The sequence below is a fragment of the Condylura cristata genome, unplaced genomic scaffold (assembly GCF_000260355.1).
Source record: "Condylura cristata isolate star-nosed mole 26May11 unplaced genomic scaffold, ConCri1.0 scaffold00002, whole genome shotgun sequence".
Taxonomy (NCBI): Eukaryota; Metazoa; Chordata; class Mammalia; order Eulipotyphla; family Talpidae; genus Condylura; species Condylura cristata.
Genome location: NW_004567103.1, coordinates 54,792,181 through 54,811,137, shown reverse-complemented (window position 1 = coordinate 54,811,137; position 18,957 = coordinate 54,792,181). Strand labels below are relative to the sequence as shown.

General features: G+C 36.8%; 2 protein-coding genes across 9 annotated transcripts in view; one reads left to right on the top strand and one right to left on the bottom strand.

Annotated features, from left to right (window-relative positions):
• The window catches only part of TANC1 (tetratricopeptide repeat, ankyrin repeat and coiled-coil containing 1), a 229,335-nt gene extending 215,168 nt beyond the window's left edge, over positions 1-14,167 (top strand). For both annotated transcript variants that reach the window (XM_012726872.1, XM_004674876.2), the window contains exons 25-30: positions 251-342; positions 1,968-2,114; positions 2,929-3,029; positions 3,957-8,221; positions 11,489-11,535; positions 13,941-14,167. In XM_012726872.1, the coding sequence (XP_012582326.1) occupies positions 251-342; positions 1,968-2,114; positions 2,929-3,029; positions 3,957-5,373 (1,757 nt within the window). In that variant the 3' untranslated portion in view covers positions 5,374-8,221; positions 11,489-11,535; positions 13,941-14,167. The remainder of the gene's footprint in view (positions 1-250; positions 343-1,967; positions 2,115-2,928; positions 3,030-3,956; positions 8,222-11,488; positions 11,536-13,940) is intronic.
• The window catches only part of WDSUB1 (WD repeat, sterile alpha motif and U-box domain containing 1), a 46,620-nt gene continuing 36,441 nt past the window's right edge, over positions 8,779-18,957 (bottom strand). For all 7 annotated transcript variants that reach the window (XM_012726903.1, XM_012726907.1, XM_004674627.2 and 4 more), the window contains one exon: positions 8,779-9,106. In XM_012726903.1, coding sequence (XP_012582357.1) covers positions 8,973-9,106 — 134 coding nt within the window. In that variant the 3' untranslated portion in view covers positions 8,779-8,972. The remainder of the gene's footprint in view (positions 9,107-18,957) is intronic.

Genomic DNA, 18,957 nt, shown 5'->3' with positions numbered 1-18,957 from the left:
GCTGCCCTGATGCTACTTTCTCACCACAGTAAGTTTGTGCTGCCACAGTCCCTCCTAACTGCTGAAGCCTAAGACGGGTTTCAGGGGAAGCCACCTCCCCTAGTCCTGCTTTTTTTTGTCCATGGTGACGTTGTCACTTGGAAGCCTGCAGCACACATAGGCAGTGCTTCTCTGCACCTGTGAGCCACAGAAGCAGGAGATTCCTTTCCTCCAAGACTGAAGTGCTTCTAACTGCTTGTTTATTTTACAGGAAATGCTGCTTGGGCGATGGCTACTTCCAAACCTGATATTTTGATTATACTTTTACAAAAGTTAATGGAGGAAGGAAATGTGTTGTACAAAGTAAGTGGTATTGCCCTTTTCTGTGACTTAACAGCCGGTGAGCCACCTTAGTGGGCCCCTGCTCAGAATCTGTGTAGTTTCAGCTTGTTAGGACTGTGCAGGCATGTTAGCCTCATATCCAGGCTTCAGCATCTTCACAGAAGTATCTTTAAAGTAAAAGGCACTTCCATTTGTGTGAGAATCCTTACTTTGGATCAAATTCTTGCAGCTGTGCCAGTGACTCTGACTGGTGCCTTGGGATGAAGGTGGTGGTGTTTCTGGTCTACCTGGTCCATCATAGAGGGTGGGGCTGTGTGCCTGTGGACGTGAGATGCCTAGGAGAGGAGTGCCCTCTAAGTAGTTATGTGAGAAAAGAGCCATTCTGTGACCACTGCCTTTATTGTATCTATAAAGTTCTGGAACCTGAAATTGTTGCTAGAGATATTTGTATTTAAGATAGCTAAGTAATATATAATATTCAGTTACTCAGTAGAGGAGGTCTCCTCCTGCCTCATTTTCCCTTGGAAATGAAATGTGATTGACAGATTAATGAGTTTAAATTTTCCCAATAAGACATCAGTTTAGATGCCGTTGGTCAACAAACTTCTTTACGAAGGGTTAGATGGTAAATGTTTTGGACGTAGCCCTGGGGTCTCTGTCACAACTGCCCAACTTCGTTACTGCAGCATCAAAGCAGCCACAGTTAACAATGGAGTGTGACTGTGCCCCAATCCAACTGTAATGGTATAAATAAGTGAAGACCAGATTGAAATCAAACAGGTGCTTAGGACATTGATGTAGATCACCTTTTTGCCCACCTTTAAGACATTACTAAGATTATGAAAACCAAAAACTAGAGTATGGCCATTTTAATCCTTTTGCCATGAGGGTGCAATATTTTCTGTGTTTTAGACTTTGCCTTTTCTTTTTTTTTAATAATAAAAAATAAATAGGTATATAGCGTGACCCAGCAGGGTTTCTGGCTTGGAATCAGTTTGAAATTGAGTTCAGAGTGTGTGTTGTTCTGGCTTTGAAGTGGTTTTAATACAAATTTTGGTAGGCAATTATGCTAGAAATATCAAGCCATTTTCAACAGACTTCACACCTGCTGTGAAACAGAACTGACTGAGCAAATGGATTTCTTTAGCCTTGAAAATGACGGGAAGTGCTGTTCTGATTTTTAGAGTCCATGCATAGTTTCCCTTAAAAGAAAAAATATTACTCCATAGCAAGACTCTACTTGCCTTAGGAACTGGATCATTTTTTTTTCCCCGCTTGATTTCTATTAAGCTCAGTAATAAAATACCTGAAAATGAGAATTCATTCATGAGAAGGCTTTGAAAAATGTCTAACAGGGAGAATAATCTGATGGATTGATCGATAGTAATCAGCTTGGCAATTTCTTACCCTTCCTCTAAAACCTGCTTCCTTCTAGCTGTGGAGTACACACTGGGAAGCCTGTGCTGGCAGTGAGTGTGCTCGTGGCTAGCTTGTGCATCCTGCTCTGCTCTCACTCACTGGGGCCCTCTAAACAAGAGTGAAGGTTTGGAGGGTGTGGGTAACCTCACCAGGATCATCTTCATCTTGGGAACTAATGCATCTTGACACATCTGAAAAGATACACTAATGTGATTTTTGTGTCCTAGAAAGGGAAGATGAAAGAGGCAGCACAGAGGTACCAGTATGCCTTAAGGAAGTTTCCTCGAGAAGGATTCGGGGAGGACATGAGACCATTCAATGAATTAAGAGTTTCCCTCTATCTCAATTTGTCTCGCTGCCGAAGAAAAACAAATGTAAGCTGTGTTTCATCCTTTAATAGCAAGGTTTTCCTAGTGGTAAAGGACCACCTTCCATAGATCAAAGAATGGGCTATACTTTCTGATTTGCTAGCACCTTTTGTGAGTCTGGCACATGAAGCTGCTTCCCTCACATGACCATCGTTTGATCACTGACCCTCCCTTCCCCTCAAGATGTTGCCAGAGTGTACTTGGGGCAAGTGTCCTCTTTCCACGACGAGAAGCAACCCAGATCACTCCTCCACCCTCTTTCAGCTGAATTGCCAGCCCTATCGTAGTGGCCCATCCCAGAAGTTAACACAAGTGTTTCATCTGCCTAGTGTTTCTGTTTGTAATAGTTAACTCATAGGTAACTAGTAAATTTTTCACTTCATTTTTAATTTCATCTTCCCACAGCTGTATCTGGTAACTTGCCTGCTTTTGCACAGACCCGCTGGCCTTTTAGCTACAGAGTGTGAAGTGACGTGCCCCCCCTGAGGCTGGTGTGTGGCATCTGTCTGCACCTGCCTCATGGGCACTGCTTCTACCACTGTTCTCTCTCTTTTCTCTCTTTACCTCTTCCCTCCCTTCCCGTCCCATCTTCTCTCCACACCTTCCCTCTCCAGCTTTATTTTTCTAATGGATCTTCTCTTAAGAAAATTAATAAGCTTTAAAATAGCTTTAAAATAGAAAAGAATTCCAAACTTGCCTTTCATCTCTCTACAATGATATCTCAGTTCTCTCCTAACCTTTAGAATGAAACACCTATTAAAAGGTTGCCTGTAGTATGTTTCAGTGCCGCTTTTGACTCGTGTTTAAATATTGACACCAGGATTTTGGCATGGCAGAAGAATTTGCTTCCAAGGCTCTTGAACTGAAACCAAAATCCTATGAAGCTTTCTATGCCAGGGCAAGAGCAAAGAGAAATAGCAGGTAATGTCTGAGGCCAGATGGTGTAAGTAGAGATGCCTTTTGTATTTCTGTGGTATCAAAGTTGCTGGTTGCCTTTGGGGGCCTCTGGCTTATAAGCATTACTCAGGTGACTCATTTCTCACTAAACTCGTAGCTTCCAAGAGGCAAGTAGTGGATATTACTGCAATGGCTTATTACTTCCTCCCGACTGTTCAATAACTTTACCTCCCATTCTTCCCAGTTGACATTATAACATAAAGCTCCCATATTAGTCCATATTGTCAGTGAAACTGCCAACTGGGGACATTAAAAGGAGATGGTGGGCTCTGGTGGCGCAGCGGGTTAAAGCACTGCACTAAGAAGCTAACGCCACTTCTGCATGAGTTCGATTCCCACCTGCCCCGGAGGTGACCACATGGTGTGGCAGACCTCTCCTGACCCGCCCGCTGCTCCCCTCAGCAGTGTACTTTGTAAAGCTGCCTGTTCTGCTCCCCACTCTGTCTCTGGTGAAGCCTCTCGCCGCCCCTGAGCCTCTGGCCTGTACCCCAGTTCTGTATGCACAAATAAATCTTTAAAAAAAAAAAAAAAAGGAGGTGGTGGGACGGTGGGAGCAGACTTAGAAGCCTTGCAGAGGTGGGTAAAGTGAGAGGTGGTGAAGGAAGCTTTGATTCTGACACCCAAGCCAAGGATTCAGATCTGTTCTCATTCCGAGTCCAGTGGTCTGCACAGAAGCATCCCAGCTCTGGAGTTACACAGATAGGGGTTCAAATCCAACACCCCTAAGCTGGTTAAGTAGATCCTGTATACTGCAGAATGTCCAGAACTCACTCTGATGCCACCTTTTTTCTTTTCGGAGTTGTAGTTTTAGGTAGCCTAGTTTTGTCAAGTTAGTACATTCAGACCATGTGCTTCCATAGCTTATAATTTTATCTTCTTTTTAATATATAGGCAGTTTGTGGCAGCTCTGGCTGACTTGAGGGAAGCAGTGAAACTCTGTCCCAATAACCAGGAAATCAAGAGACTTTTGGCCCGAGTAGAAGAGGAATGCAAGCAACTCCAGAGGAGCCAACAGCAGAAACAGCAGTGCCCACCTCCAGCTCCCCCCAATGATTCCGATAATGAAGAGGATATCACAACCCCTGGATTAAATGACCACTTCCATCTTGAGACTGAAGAAGAAACATCTCCTCAGGAAGAACCTATTTCCCCAGCTCCTAGATCCCAGCCGTCCTCAGTCCCCTCCCCATATATTAGAAACCTTCAAGAAGGGTTACAGTCGAAAATGAGGCCAGCATCACCACAGAATAGGCCTGGAATCGGCAAGCCCCTGCGAGAGCCTGTGGGCCAGCCAGGTCTGATTATGCAGCCCACCAAGCAGGCACAGATAGTAAAAACCAACCAGCACCTGGGCTCTGGACAGTCTGCCTTGAGAAACAGTAGTACAAAAATTCAAGTCTCTTCTCAGAATCCTCCTCTGAGTCCCATGCCAGGTAGAAACCCTGTAGTTCCTGCTGGCAGCAGAACCCAGCATTTAGAAGGTTCAGGGACTTTCACTGTAGGAGCTGCCTCAGGCCACTTGGGAGAGCGGTTGGGGCCTGGCCACAGTGTTCAGCTGCAGCACAGTGAGAGTGTGGCTGTATATCCTTTACCCAGCAAGATAAAAACCGCGGAGAGGCTCCTGTCGCATGCTTCCGTTGCTGCAGATATAGCCCCTTTAAATCAAGGCGGGCCATTGAGCGACATGCGACACCCAGCTTCCCATGCCAGCTCAGGTTCTTCTGGTTCCCCATCTAGCAGCATTAAGATGTCAAGTTCAACCAGTAGTTTGACTTCAAGCAGCAGTTTTTCTGAGGGCTTCAAGGTACAGGGACCAGATGCTCGAATGAAAGACAAAGTGGTTAACCAGGTCCCAAGTGGTACAGCCGAGCACAGACCACGCAATACCCCGTTCATGGGAATCATGGATAAGACTGCGAGGTTCCAGCAGCAGAGCAGTGTTCCAAACCGCACCTGGCACTGTCAAGTCTCAGAGGGGCTCCTGACCAACACGTCTGCAGCTGGCCTGCAAGCCTCGAACTCTGAGAAGACCTCTCTCAAACAAGCAGGAGGATACACTAGCCAAGCCAAAACCTGTTCTGTTTCTACGCTGGGTGGGGGTGTTCACAATGGTGCCCAGGTGAAGGAGCTAGAAGAAAAGAAGTGTCAAATGCCAGTCCACTGTCCAGATAACAGGATAAGTAAGACTGTTTCTCATATGTATCAGGAAAGTGTCTCTAAACAGCAACCTCACATCAGCAATGAAGCCCACAGGAGTCACCTCCCTTCAGCAAAACCAAAGCGATCATTCATAGAGTCAAATGTGTGAGTCTTAAGAGAGATGCATTGTAGAACTTGGAGAAAACTGTTGAAGGCTGGTGGTAATCAAATGGTTTCTCATGAGAAAAATTACATTGTAGGCCATACTTTTCTCTCCCTCCGAGGCAGATCAGATGCCATTATCAAACAGGTGGGGTAAAACTTAATCGCTAGCTTAGAAGTCACCATAAATAAGAATGTGAATCATAATGAAAAATTACATCTAGTTAAACCTATTGAATTAAAAATTTACGACAGTCAAGAAGATATTAGTGCTTATCTTATTAAATTGGATTTTTCTCCCACTTTTCTGCTAGCCTTTGCTATATGATAAAAGTCACAATATTTCTTACAGAATATACATGTCTAGTGTTAGGTTTAACCCACAGCATAATATCCAAATGATTTATCCTGGGGAAAAATTATGTTTCAACTTGACATACTGTTGAGTCTAATCCCAATTTATATATAGATAGATATAGACATATAAAATTAAGATCTAAGGGATTTCTAGCTGAATTATAAGTATGATTGCAAATGTTAAATTTTTTTTTTAGGAAAATAAGAAAACTTCACTTATCTTTTCCTTTATAGCAGTTCCTTTAAGAAGATTAAACATTTCCATGTTTGTTTCTTATTCAAAATATTTTTATAGCACCTTTTTGGAATTAAATTCATGCTTTAAGATGTTTTTAATATTTGAAAGCAGTATAAGCCATTTGGAATCATGATTGGTGGTCAAATAGGATTTGGATTAAATTACTAACACCAGTACTAAGACCAGCATTCTTGGTGACCTGTAAATTAGCTCTCAACTGGTTTTGAAACTGCTTTTAACAATGATAGCACTCCCAGAACAAGCCTTCTAAGGTCCTTTAAGGACAATATTTAATTTGGATACTTAAGGTATGGTTGCTGACTGTTTTTGTTTTATTGTAAAATCACTGCTTTATAGTCACATGCTGTACATATTAAATAGCCAAGTTACAGTCAAACTTGTAAATATAACTATTTCAAGTAATCTTTTAAAAAGTCATATTTGCATGCTTTTGTAAGCTTCATCCATGCTGGTTATTGCACTGACCGATATATTATTGTGTGTGGCATGTTAACAGTATACCAGTAACGGCACTTTATCTCATTTATACAAACACCTTTGAGGTGCTACTTTAGTCCAAACTGATGTATTATTCATTTATAAAGATGAGGTAGAGGAATGAATCTAGGTTTAAAGGTATTTTTATATGAAGATGATGTGTTATTGGAGGATGTCAGAATGCTAGTTTAAGAGGAGGGAATGTATTTGTTTTCTATGTTGGGATGTGAAATTTATTTTCTAGAATTAGAGAGAAGGAAGTTCTATATTTACAGAGTGTTTTTTAAAATGATTAGTTGTAATCAAGTTCCTGTGGGCATCATTATGGTTTTGTACAAATAGGAATCTTCTGGTGTCATTCTTCAACATTTGTTCCTCAGTATGTACATATACTTTGTATAGCTTTTTTGTTTTTTATAGGCTTTTCATGAGTTCTGCTGTAACTACTATGGCTTATTTATTGTTTTAATTTTTTTCTTTAATGTTTGTGAAAGTTTTACTCTTCTGTTAAGTAGTTTTGTTTTCTGCACAACTACTGTACTTTTCCATATGGAATAAAGACTATTAATAGAATTTGTTTCGCATTCAATGAAACAATGGGTAAGTGGAGAATATCCTGTTGGTCTAAGTAGTAAAAAGCACTTTTTTACAGTTACTTCTACATACATATGTAATTTCAGAACAATAGTGGCAACTTCAGAATATTCAGGGATCCAGAATTCTTTTGTCTGAAATAGTAGGAGAACATGAGGAAGAGTAGTCTACATACTTGCTCTATAGAATCAGAATATCTTTTATACTGTAACTTCAGTACACTTAACAGGTTTAAATCTTGTTCAGCACATTGGTGTATTTCCTATATACCCAAGTATTTCCATTTCAGAGTAAAATGAATGAGTGAACCTTTATATGGTGATAAAATTCTAACTTGGCACCTTAAGCGTAAGTATTCCTTAACAGTAGACTTCAGGTTATTCTGTTATTGACATTACTAGTATGGTTAAGCAAATTAATTTCAGTATTCCTTTAACGTTATATATATAAACTAAGGCTAAAGAAAAAAAGCTAGGTGGAAGGGGGAAAGTGTTTTAATAATTGTTGTCATTGTGTGAATTTGGCCCACTTACCCCAGGAAGAAGTTTCCTTGGACAACTACTGGTCAGGTGAGTGTGCTGACTCAGGTCCCAGACAGACCTGAGAGCCCACAGATGATTATGCAGCGGCAAGCGCCCCTTCCTGTAGTCCTTGGAATTATGGTTTTAGTGTTTCTGCTTATGTGTTTGTGGAGAGGAGTTGTTTGGCTTTAGTTTATATATAAAAACAGGCATTTCATTAAGGTATTAATATCTTAGTTTTTAACAATTTAATTTTATAAGAAATTCTTGGTGAATCATGGAACAGAAAACCACTTACCATTTTAAAGTCTGTGTTTTCTACCAATGATTTTGTGGTTTGGGTTACTTTTGGTAATTTTTATGTAAAAACCAGTTACCTTCCTTTAGAAAGTCTGATTTACCAAAACTAGAGATTTAGTTTAGTGATGGGCTTTTTAGTCAATTTTTTAAAAATGACAATTATGTTAGCATACTTTCATTAGAATAGAAATTTTAAAAATACATATAGAAAATCCAACTTTTTATCCTCATAGGTGAAAAGAATGCAGCATGGGGGGAAGGGAGGAACTCCTATAAATTTATAGATTGTGAATTCTGAAAGAAAATTTACAAAACAGCAACTCAAAAAGCATCGGAAGATTTCTCTGGTAGGTATAATTTCTACCATTCTTTGAACATAAAGTATATCAGCTTTATGTCTATGTCAACTGCAGTCTATAAAATACAGGAAAAGATTCAGTGCTATAATTACATTGCCTTTTCATGTTCAATAATAACTGCACTAAGGATTTTGGGAGTATACACAGAATCTTGCTCTCTGCCTATCCTTTATAGTTTAGTAACAAGCTATCTATTGGCCTCTGTCTCTGTAAAACAACCCATGACAGGTATGTAAAGTTGGTACAAACTCAACTTCTTGAAATTGAAGTTTTCTTCATGAGTGAATGTTAATCCAGGTGTAAATATCAGTCTATTGTATAAAAATGCTCCTTGCAAATTTTGAATCCAATGAGACTCTTCTATTCAACATGTCAAGGTTATTTTCTCAACTTAGTTATAAAACAAATCTATTTTGCTACAAATTTTTCTTAGATTACAAAAAGTTAGCAAATTAATGTCTTTTTACTGTAATATGACCTACAAAAATAACTTTTTGGCCTTTAACATTTAAAGTAAAAACTTTATTAAGATTTTTTTTCTGTACTACAAAAAGACAATGAAAAGTAATTAGATGAATGATTAGACCATATGTTTTTAAGGAATGAAAGTAATAACTTTAAAGGTTTACCTTTCAATAATTCCTGGTTAGTATTGACCTTTAAATCATCCAAAGGAAAATCAATAAAAATGTAGATAATACAATAGAATAGAAATTTATTTTTGATGCATTTCTAACCATCAATTGATAGCCATTTTCAGAGTCCTATTTGGTGTAAGTACCATTGAAGAAAGAACAAGATTTGTCATGGGACTTGTTCGTTTCTTTTTGCTGATCCAATTTTCCATTGCTTCCCTTTCATATGAGTAGCCATCTAAAAAATAAAATCACATAAACATTAGGAAGAGAAAACTGAGGGGGTAATGATAACTCCATTGCCACAGACCTTACTATGATTGAGTGGTCTGTTGTCTTGTGGCAAAGCTACTTTAAAAATAGTTGTACAATAAACTGAATTGTGAGGGAATTAACACCATGCAAATTTCCTTGAACCAGTGTCATAAGCTCTTGAATACTACAACAGGTAAGATTAATTGCCCCATTAGCTGTGTTTAAAATTACATGGTTAAAGATGAAAGAGCCTTAGGAATAACTCAGTAAAATTTTCTGACATGTTGAAAAGTCAGGAAAGATACCCAGAAATTATAAAACTCAACCCACTAAGTAATCAACAGTGAAGGGATTTAAAAAAAAAAAAAACAAAAACCTGCACAGGTTGTTAATGCCATGTTCTTGCAAAATTCTTAGCCTTTGTACATGTTATAAAAATTAAGAGCTTTTGCCTCATTACTTTAAATTTAAAACTCAGTACTTAAAATCACAGTCCCAGTTACACAATAATGTATTTGCTTTATTCTGCAAATCGATATACTGACAGACTAAGAGAATCTAATGATTTCTTTCTGGTGCTGCTTATCACCTAGATAGACCTACTAGGGTTGTGTAATTGAAATACTGTGTTGAAAATTACTTGGGAGAAAAAAAGATTTCAGTTGTTACCAACTTGACAGTTTGGTCCTCTTGCCTCCCTTTTTTATGTAATGTTTTAACCATTTAAAATATAAATGGCTTCAGAGCAGTCTACTCTATCTCTACCCTCCCCCATTTTGGTAATTATGTATTAGGGCTTTGACACCTTTAAAAACTATATAAGCAAATTCATGTATATACACAATACAGTCTTACAGAAAAGCTATCATGATGCCTTGTGACTGGTTGGTTTTTAAGTTAGTTCTTGTTTTTTCTCACGTCATAGAACCTACACGTGGAGGTCCTGATGGACATCTGGGTTGTTTCTAATCCATGCCTTTTATAAATTAGTGCTGCAATGAATAGTCTTACCTTGGGAGAAGTCAGTTGCTCCATCAAGGATTAAATGTTTAATTTTGCTAGACATGCCAACACTTCCTAGACATAATACCACTTCTTACTAAAAATGTCGAGTCTTTTTCTGCAGATCTTCACCAAGAAAATGTCACCAAACTGGGTGTTTACCAGTCTCTCCTGAACAACATGATAGTATATCAAGTTGTCGAGAGAGAAAATTTTTTCCCCCTGTTTAAAAGCCACAGATTTTTATTCCTATGAAACTTAATATTTTGTGGCCTATTTTTCTAATAGGTTGCTCTTTCTTAGGAAGATTTATTTCATTGAGATACAACTGCCATTATATAACATAATGAGACTCAATGACAAATCATTGCTTTTGTCCTGTGATGATTACTTTAAAGAGCTAATATCCTCACAACAACATCTAGAATACAGTATTAACTATATAGCCATTTATACATTTCATCCACAGGAATTGTTTTAGAACTGATAGTTTATCAAATCTGTTCTGTATGAATCTGATTTTTTTTAATTCCACATTAAGCAGTAAGCTCATTTAAATAGATTTTACCATTTTTTGCTTTTGAAATATAATTCCTATCTCCATTAGCAGTGTTTCTGATTTCTAGCTCTATGAATTTTTGCCTTTTCTGGACATTTCCTTTAAGTAGAATCAACACATGCTACTTCTACTTACCATGCTATGGATAAACCATGCAAACATTATGATAGCAGGGATTCTTTGTATGGGTACATAATATTACATTGTATGGAGAGACCACATTTTTCAATTCAAAATTTCTACTTTTTAACTATAAGGCTGCTATGCAAAAATTTGCACATAAACATTAATCTTAGTTATTGGTCATGTGCTATAATTTGAATTGCCAACCTTGTCACCACATTATTTACATTTTTTCTTTTTTAACCTTAGGGTCCATGTGTGGTTTTGATTTGTATAACCCGAATGAAACTGAATCTTTTTAATTGCAAGAAATATGTAATTAAATCCTTTGCCCAGTGTTAATTTGGGTAATGTCTCCTACTGTTAAGTTGTAAGAATAGTTTAAGTAGACGTATACTGTAACTATGCTGAGTATCACACTGGTCTATACATGATGTACTGTAGGTTACTACTGTGACCTCAGTGACAATAATAAAACTAAATTGAATAGTATATAACACAGTCCACCTTTTAGTTGTATGTTGCATGCCATATGGTGATACATTATGTCTGGTGCTTAATTAAGGATGCGTATGCTATGGAATGTAGCTTATAATTATCATGATCTAAGTTTTTTTAAAAAGCCCTTTTGGTCTGAATTGCAATTGAATCATTTTTTCTCCTCCTTTCTCAATGTTTTAGGTGGAATTGTCTTTTTACAGATGAAGTCAACCTAGAGCTTACTACCGGTATGTTTGATAATACATATATATAAAACACATAATTATAGGCACTGGTTTCATCAATGGTGATGCTTAGCAAGGCTGCATAGTTAAGTTTAATACTGTACATCTGATTGTAGACTGTCATTTTGCCATAGGTTTTAGTATCAGCTTTTGTAACTCTAAGTCCATATTCCCAATACCACCTACACATAGCCTTTCAGGTATAAACAACTAAAAAAAACAATTCACTAGGATGTCACTTCATACATTAAGTTTACTGCAACTGGCTTATTTGGAATCAAATGTATCATGGCAGGGAGGGGCATAGCTTCACTATTTTAAAATGTTTTTTCATTAAACAGTATCATCTGAAACTCTTGGTTTGTCAACTCAAGTTTCTTGGTTTCTAGCAAGAGTTATACCACTCATGCTTTTATGGGCTTCACAGTCAAAACTCTCTCTATGGCCCAAAATGAAAAAAACACTGCTACAAACCTATCACTGTAGGAAATGTACTGAGCAAATATTTCTCAGAGCTCTATGCTCTGCTTCCAAACTGGAATTACCCAGTAATACTTGACTGAACACTAGTGACAAAAGGCAGGATACCATTAGAAAGACACCACTAACTAACAGACTGTATGCAGGTGCTGTTACCCAATAAAGTCAGTATGCACAGCATCCTTGGGAACAAACTGATAGACGGCTTGAATCATCTTCCAAGGTCACACAAGAAAGGAGCAACAGAGCTAGGATTTAAATCTAGGTGGTCTGGCTCCACAGTCTATGCCCTTAATATACATGCTACCCAAAGTTCTGTAAATGACAAATATAGACATTGAAATTTTTAAAACTCCACTAGAAGATTAGATAGCATAAAACACTGCAGAATTGATGAGCAGAGATAGGTCTGAGAAAATAACCAAGGAAGGCTATGGAATGTATGTGTAGAATGAGAATAGCTAAAAGACAGAATTCCATTAAAGCAGTATTGTGTGCCTCGAATCAAAAATCAATGTACTTGTACAACAAAAGAAGCTAAATAGGGTGTTCTCTACATAATTGAGAACAGAAAAAGCAGGTGGTCAAATGAGTTGTAAATGTGATCATAATTATTCACAAAAGACCTGATATGTATAAAACATCTGACTAGTGCAAAGGTATTATATAACAATTCTAATGTTTATCTGGAATTCTAAATGGGCACAAATATTTAAACAAGGGAATCTTCAGTGTACTGAATAATTAAAGAGGTAATGTTATGGCATATTCATACAAGATTCAGAATACAATAATGAGGAGTACTATATCTAATACATTGAATAATAGCAAAATTTTTCAATTTATATGCCATTTGATAGAAATATTTTGGAAGATTTTGATCTATATTTTTCAATAACACAAAGTGCTTTCATAATTTAAAAGTAATTCTATAAGGGAAAAAAAACTAATCCCAAAAGGTTATTTACTATAATTCTATGTAAAACTGGAAAGGTAGCTAACTATAAAAAGGCAACTAACTGAAAGGATAATTATGGGCATAGAACTGTTCTGTGGACTGTCTCAATCAATATCCTGGTTGTGACTGATGTTTTAGTATTTTTCAAATTGATGCCATGAAGCAACTAGAATTCTCACACTCTTGAATGAAGCAGAATACCACTTTGCAAGTTTTGACCCTATTTTTTCAAAGTTAGAGTTCTCACAAAGATTGTTTGTACCTATATGGTGATAGATATTAAGAGATTCCTGTTATTACAGATATAAAGAAGCCCTTGTAACTATAAGCAAAAGAGCAAGAGCCAAGATAAGAACAAGACAGTGTGTCAAAAATATTTTAAAGTGATAAAAATGTAAACCCTAAGGTGAGAACACTCACAAATCTGATGGCCTTATTAAAAGCTAAGCTTTAACGCATTGAAATTTGTGATTGCATCCTCTCCTAAACAGAAAACTCCATGCCTACATGACTTCACTGATTAAGTACGATGAAATTTTAAAAAGAGGGAGCACAACCTTAAAAGATCTCACAAAAAATCAGTTGGGTTCCATACACTAACAATATAGAATCCACAAAGAAATGGAGAAAATTACATTTATGAATGGCATTAAGTGCCTCATAATAAAGTTGAACAAGGATGTAAAAGAATTGTACTGAAATAACACTATGGGATCAGTGTCCCCTAAAGTTTAGACTTTTCTTGAATGCCCAAGCCTTAGTAGATTGCGACACTATGGACTCTGGAGAGTCCTTTATCATTTCTTATAAAGCAGCTATAAAAGGCAGTTTGCAAGGTTATCATCCAGGCTTATTAATTAACATGTCCTCTTAATAATCTGTTTTATCCTGACAACACAAAGACGCTCCTGGGCTACATATGTTAATACAAGTACTGTAAGAAAATTCATATACAAAACATTCCTTATAGCCTGTCTATTCTGAGTGAATTTTGCAGCCCCAGAACATATCAAGGAATGCTGCAAAACATGACTATCGGAAGACCAGATGTCCAGCAAGGAAAAGAACTCCTAGGGATGGATTTCACAAACTCCTGGCAGCGGTAGAGGCTGGCTTCCTGCTGAACAACTGTCTTGGTGGTGTTAACTCCTCCCATCTGCCATATTGCTGGTTGTTTCAGTAAAGCATATCTTAAAAATTCAATTCCTGTCTCTATGTTTTGGATTTGGTGGTGACCGGAGGCCCAAGCTGTGGACTTCGGGTACAGAAGGTAATCTATAGAACCAATGCAGTCCCTATCAAAATCCCAATGACATTTTATGTAGAAATAGGAAACTTCATTCTGAAATTTCTTAACAGTACAAGAGATACTAAACAACCAAAGCAGTCCTGGAGGAGAAAAAGGTACTTGCTGATTTAAAAATTACAACAAAATGACAGCTAAAGTATGGTAATGGCCTAAAGGCACATGTGTAGAGTGAAATATTTCCAACATTTCAGCTAAGACCATTTAATGGGATAAATAGTTTCTTAAACTGTTTGTATATAGATACCCAGTTTCTCAAAGGTTAAAACACTGACCTAAATCTAGCACCTAAAATAATAACTCTTAAACCAGTAGTACTTCCAACAAAAGAAAATCAAAATGAAAAATGTATGTAGTAAAGGACTTGAAAAAGCAAGCTATCAGCACCTTATCAGATATGATTTACAAATACTACCTACAACTCCATGAAAAACCAGGTTAAAAAGTGTACATCAAATATGTACAAAAGCAGCTAATAAGCATGTCAGACTCAACATCCCTAAGTCATTAGAGAAATGCAAATTAAAATGATGATATATCACCTCATATCCATCAGAATAGCTACTATGAAGGGGTGGGGAAAATATCAAGTATTAGTGCAAATGTAGAAAAACTGAAATCCATGCACTGCTGGTGGGAATGTTAAATTGTGGGGCCACTATTGTGAAGGGTATGACAGTTATCCCAAAATTAAATATAGCCTGAAGTTACTACATACCCCCAAATTACTACCTGAACTAACAGTTCCACTTGTGGGCAAATACAGCCTTGAGAAAGGAATAGAGCAGATACTTGTACACACTGTTCACACAACATTATTCACTAGGTAATAGACAAAAAGCAACCCAGATGTCCATGACATGGTAATTTAATAAACATAGAATATCTTTCAGTCTTAAAAGGGAGGGACATCAAAAATTAGTGTCTAATTTAGACACTACACAAAGTAATCCAAACACAAAATAATGAATATTATAAAATTCCAAGATATCAAATCCAGAGTGATAAGATATTACACTGGTAATTTCCAGACACTGGGTGAAGAGGAATATAGGAGTTACTAGTTAAGGGGTACAGAGTATGTTATATATGAGTTCTGGAGATACATGGTTGGCAATGGTTGTAGCTGCAAAATATTGTGAATATACTATAGTTACATACAGTACTGTGTGCATATATATATATAGTACAATACTACTATAATGTACACATGTTAAATTTTATACATATTTTTTATACTAAATCAATGAATAGAACTGTAGTAGAATAATGGTCCCACAAATATATCTAATCCTATAACCTCTGAATGTATTGCATTAAAAAGCACAGTAAAACACAATAAATTTGCTCATTAGCTAATTTTAAGATGAATAAATTATACTAGAGTAGCCAGGATGGCCCAATCTAATCATGTGAGTTCTAAAAAGTAATAAAGGGAGGTAAGAGTGTCTCAAAGAGATGTAACCCATCACTCTTGTGTTTGAAGAAAGAAGGCCACAGCCAAGGAATACAGAAGCATCTAGAAGCTGGTGTACTAGTTCCTATTGTTTCTGTAACAACGATAAACTTAGGTGACTTGAAACAACTTATTACAGGGCCATCCCTGGTGGCACAGGGAGTTTAAGCACAGCACTAAGAAGCTAAAGCCACTTCCACATGAATTTGATCCCTGCTGCCTGCCCCAGAGGCTTTCCACATGGCATGGCAGACCTCTCATGACCTGCCCACTGCTCCCCTCAACAGTGTACTTCATGGATCTGCCTGTCCTGCTCTCTACTCTGTCTCTGGTGAATCCTCTCACTGCCACAACAACTCTGGCCTGTACCCCAGTTCTGTATGTACAAATAAATCTTAAAAAAAAAAAAAAAACCAACCAACTTGTTACTTTTACAGGTCTGCACTTAAGCTTGGGTGTAAGCAGGTTCATTTCCCCTGGCCGCTTTAAGAGAAATCTGTTAATGAGCTCCCAGAGGCTGCCTGAGTTCCTCTTCTCAAAGTCCCTGGTCACTCGAACCTCTGTTCTGTTGTCACATCTCCTTGTGTGACTTTTTAGAACCATTGTAGTTGCATGAGTCCACTGAGATGGGGAGAACCTCCCCATCTCAAGATTCTTAACTCAGTAAGGATAGCAAAGTGTCTTTTTCTACATAAGATACTGTTCACAGACTCTGGAGATTAGGACCAAATCCTCTTTGGGGAACCATCATTTTATCTGCCAAGAGCTAGGAACAGACCCAACAGCCAACCAAGAAATAATGGACCTGTAAAAAATACTACAACTGCTAGAAATTTAATTCTACCAACAATCTAAAAGAACAAGATATAAGATCACTCCTAAAACCTCAGCAAGGAATAGAAGTTAACACCATGTTAATTTTAATTCATCAATCAGACTGTGAGAGGATGTCTTATCTGCTAGTTTTGTGATTATTTATTATGGCAGCAACAGAAAATACAATATCATAAAGGAGAAAATTCAGCAATTAAGGATAGAAGAAAACTTCATTTGATAGAAGGTAGCTAACATCACATTTAATAGTGAAAGAATGAATGTTCTTACTCCTTGTGTAGGTTATGGTAAGAATGTCTACTTTGACTACTTCTTTTCACCATTATACTAGAAATCCTAGACAAGAAGAGACTAGAAGGGTGGTAGGGTTATGGTGGGGAGGGTATATGTATTGGAAAGAGAAATATAACTGTACTTTCAGATTTATATGATTATGTCAGGGGAGAAGTTAAAAATGTAATTAAGATCACAGGATGTAATCTACAAAATCAACTGAAACAAGAAGTTTTAAATTGAATTTTTAAAACTGATACATAGTGTTATAAAAATATGAAATAGGATTCTATTGAGGAAATTATGTTTATCTATCAACACTAAAATACAAAGTATGGCTATAAGAACATAAAAAAGACCCCAAAGAATGGAGAATTACATCATATTGATGAATCAGAGCTATCAATTCCAAGTTGATTTATAGATTAGCATCATCTCAATCAAAATCTTGCCAAGCTTTTACAATGAAAACTATGAATCATTGCTTAAAAACATAAAATACAAATAAATGTAAAGACATCCTGTGTTTATGATCTTTATGAGTTTATTGTTAAAATGTCCTCCTATTCAAGATAATGACAGATCCAATGCAACCTACAAAAATCTCAATGCCATTTTTTTGCAGAAAAAGAATAATTCATCTGAAAATTTCCATGGAATATCAAAGAACCCCAACTAGCCAAAACACTCCCAAGAACAAACGAACAAATACTGAAGACTCACACTGCCCGATTTCAAAAGAGCAAACAAAATAGTGTGATACTGACATATAGAACAATGAACAAGAATTGAGTCTGAAGATCCATTTTCATAGATGTGGTCAAATGATCTCCAGGGGTCCCAAAACTACACAATGGAGAGAAACTACTTATTTTTTAAGTGTCTAGTGAATATTCAACAAATGATGCTGGAAAAACTAGGTTCATATATACAAAAAAAAAAAAAGTAGAAAGAAGTAATGACTTTACCGTGACCATAATTTAAATAGCAATTCAAAATGGATCAAAGACCTAAATCTATAAAACCCAAAGGAAAAAGTGGGGTTGGCAGGTGTGGTGGGGGTGGAGAAGCTTTATAATGTAGGATTTGGCAGTGATTTCTTTGTGACATCAAAAGCACAAACAATAGCAAAAATAGACAAATGGAGCAACAATAAAAAATGTACAGTAAAGGAAACAGTCAACAGAAGAACATAGCAACCTATCTAGAAGTATTTGTAAATTTACAAAAAAATATTACTAAGACTCAGTAACAAAAGACACTTGATTTTTTTTTAATGGGCAAAATATTTGAAATAGATTCTTACCCAAAGAAGATACAAATAGCCAACAAACATTTGAAAAGATGATCAACATCACTAACCATTAGAAAAAACCCAAACCAAACCTACAGCAAGGTATCATCTCTTACTAGTTCAAGTGACCACTAGCAAAATAACATGTTAAGGATCTTGAAAAATTAGAAACCTTGTACACTGTTATTGGGATTATAAAGTGGTATAGCTGATATGGAAAACTGTATGTAGGTTTCTGAACAATTAAAATTATTATATAATCTACCAATTCTACTTCTGGGTAGGTACCCAAAAGAACTGAAAGCAGCATCTCAAAGAATCTTCATACACATCTTCATTGCAGCATTATTCACAAGTAAATATAAATAAATAAATAAAAACAAGTGAAAACACCCAAGAATCTACTGACCATGGTTAGATGAGCAAAATACAGCATACTCAAACAATGGAATATTATCTAATCAAAAATAAAAAAAAAAAAAAAAGGAAAAAACCACTGACCACTGTCTTATGATAGAATATGGATGAAACTTGAAGACATAATCCTGAGAAGACTTAAGTCACACAATATAAATAGTTCATGATCCCATAAAGTATCTAAAGTAAACTCAAGGTACATAAAGTAGACTGGTTACCAGAGTCTAGGGACAGGAAAAAATGAGTTATTTTATGGATATATAATTTCAGTTTCACAAGATGTAACATTCTAAAGGTCCACTCCACCACAATTCATATTTAACACTTAAAAATCACTAAGATGCGGGCCCTCCCTGGTGGCGCAGCGGGTTAAAGCACAGCACTGAGAATCTAAAGCCGCTTCCGCA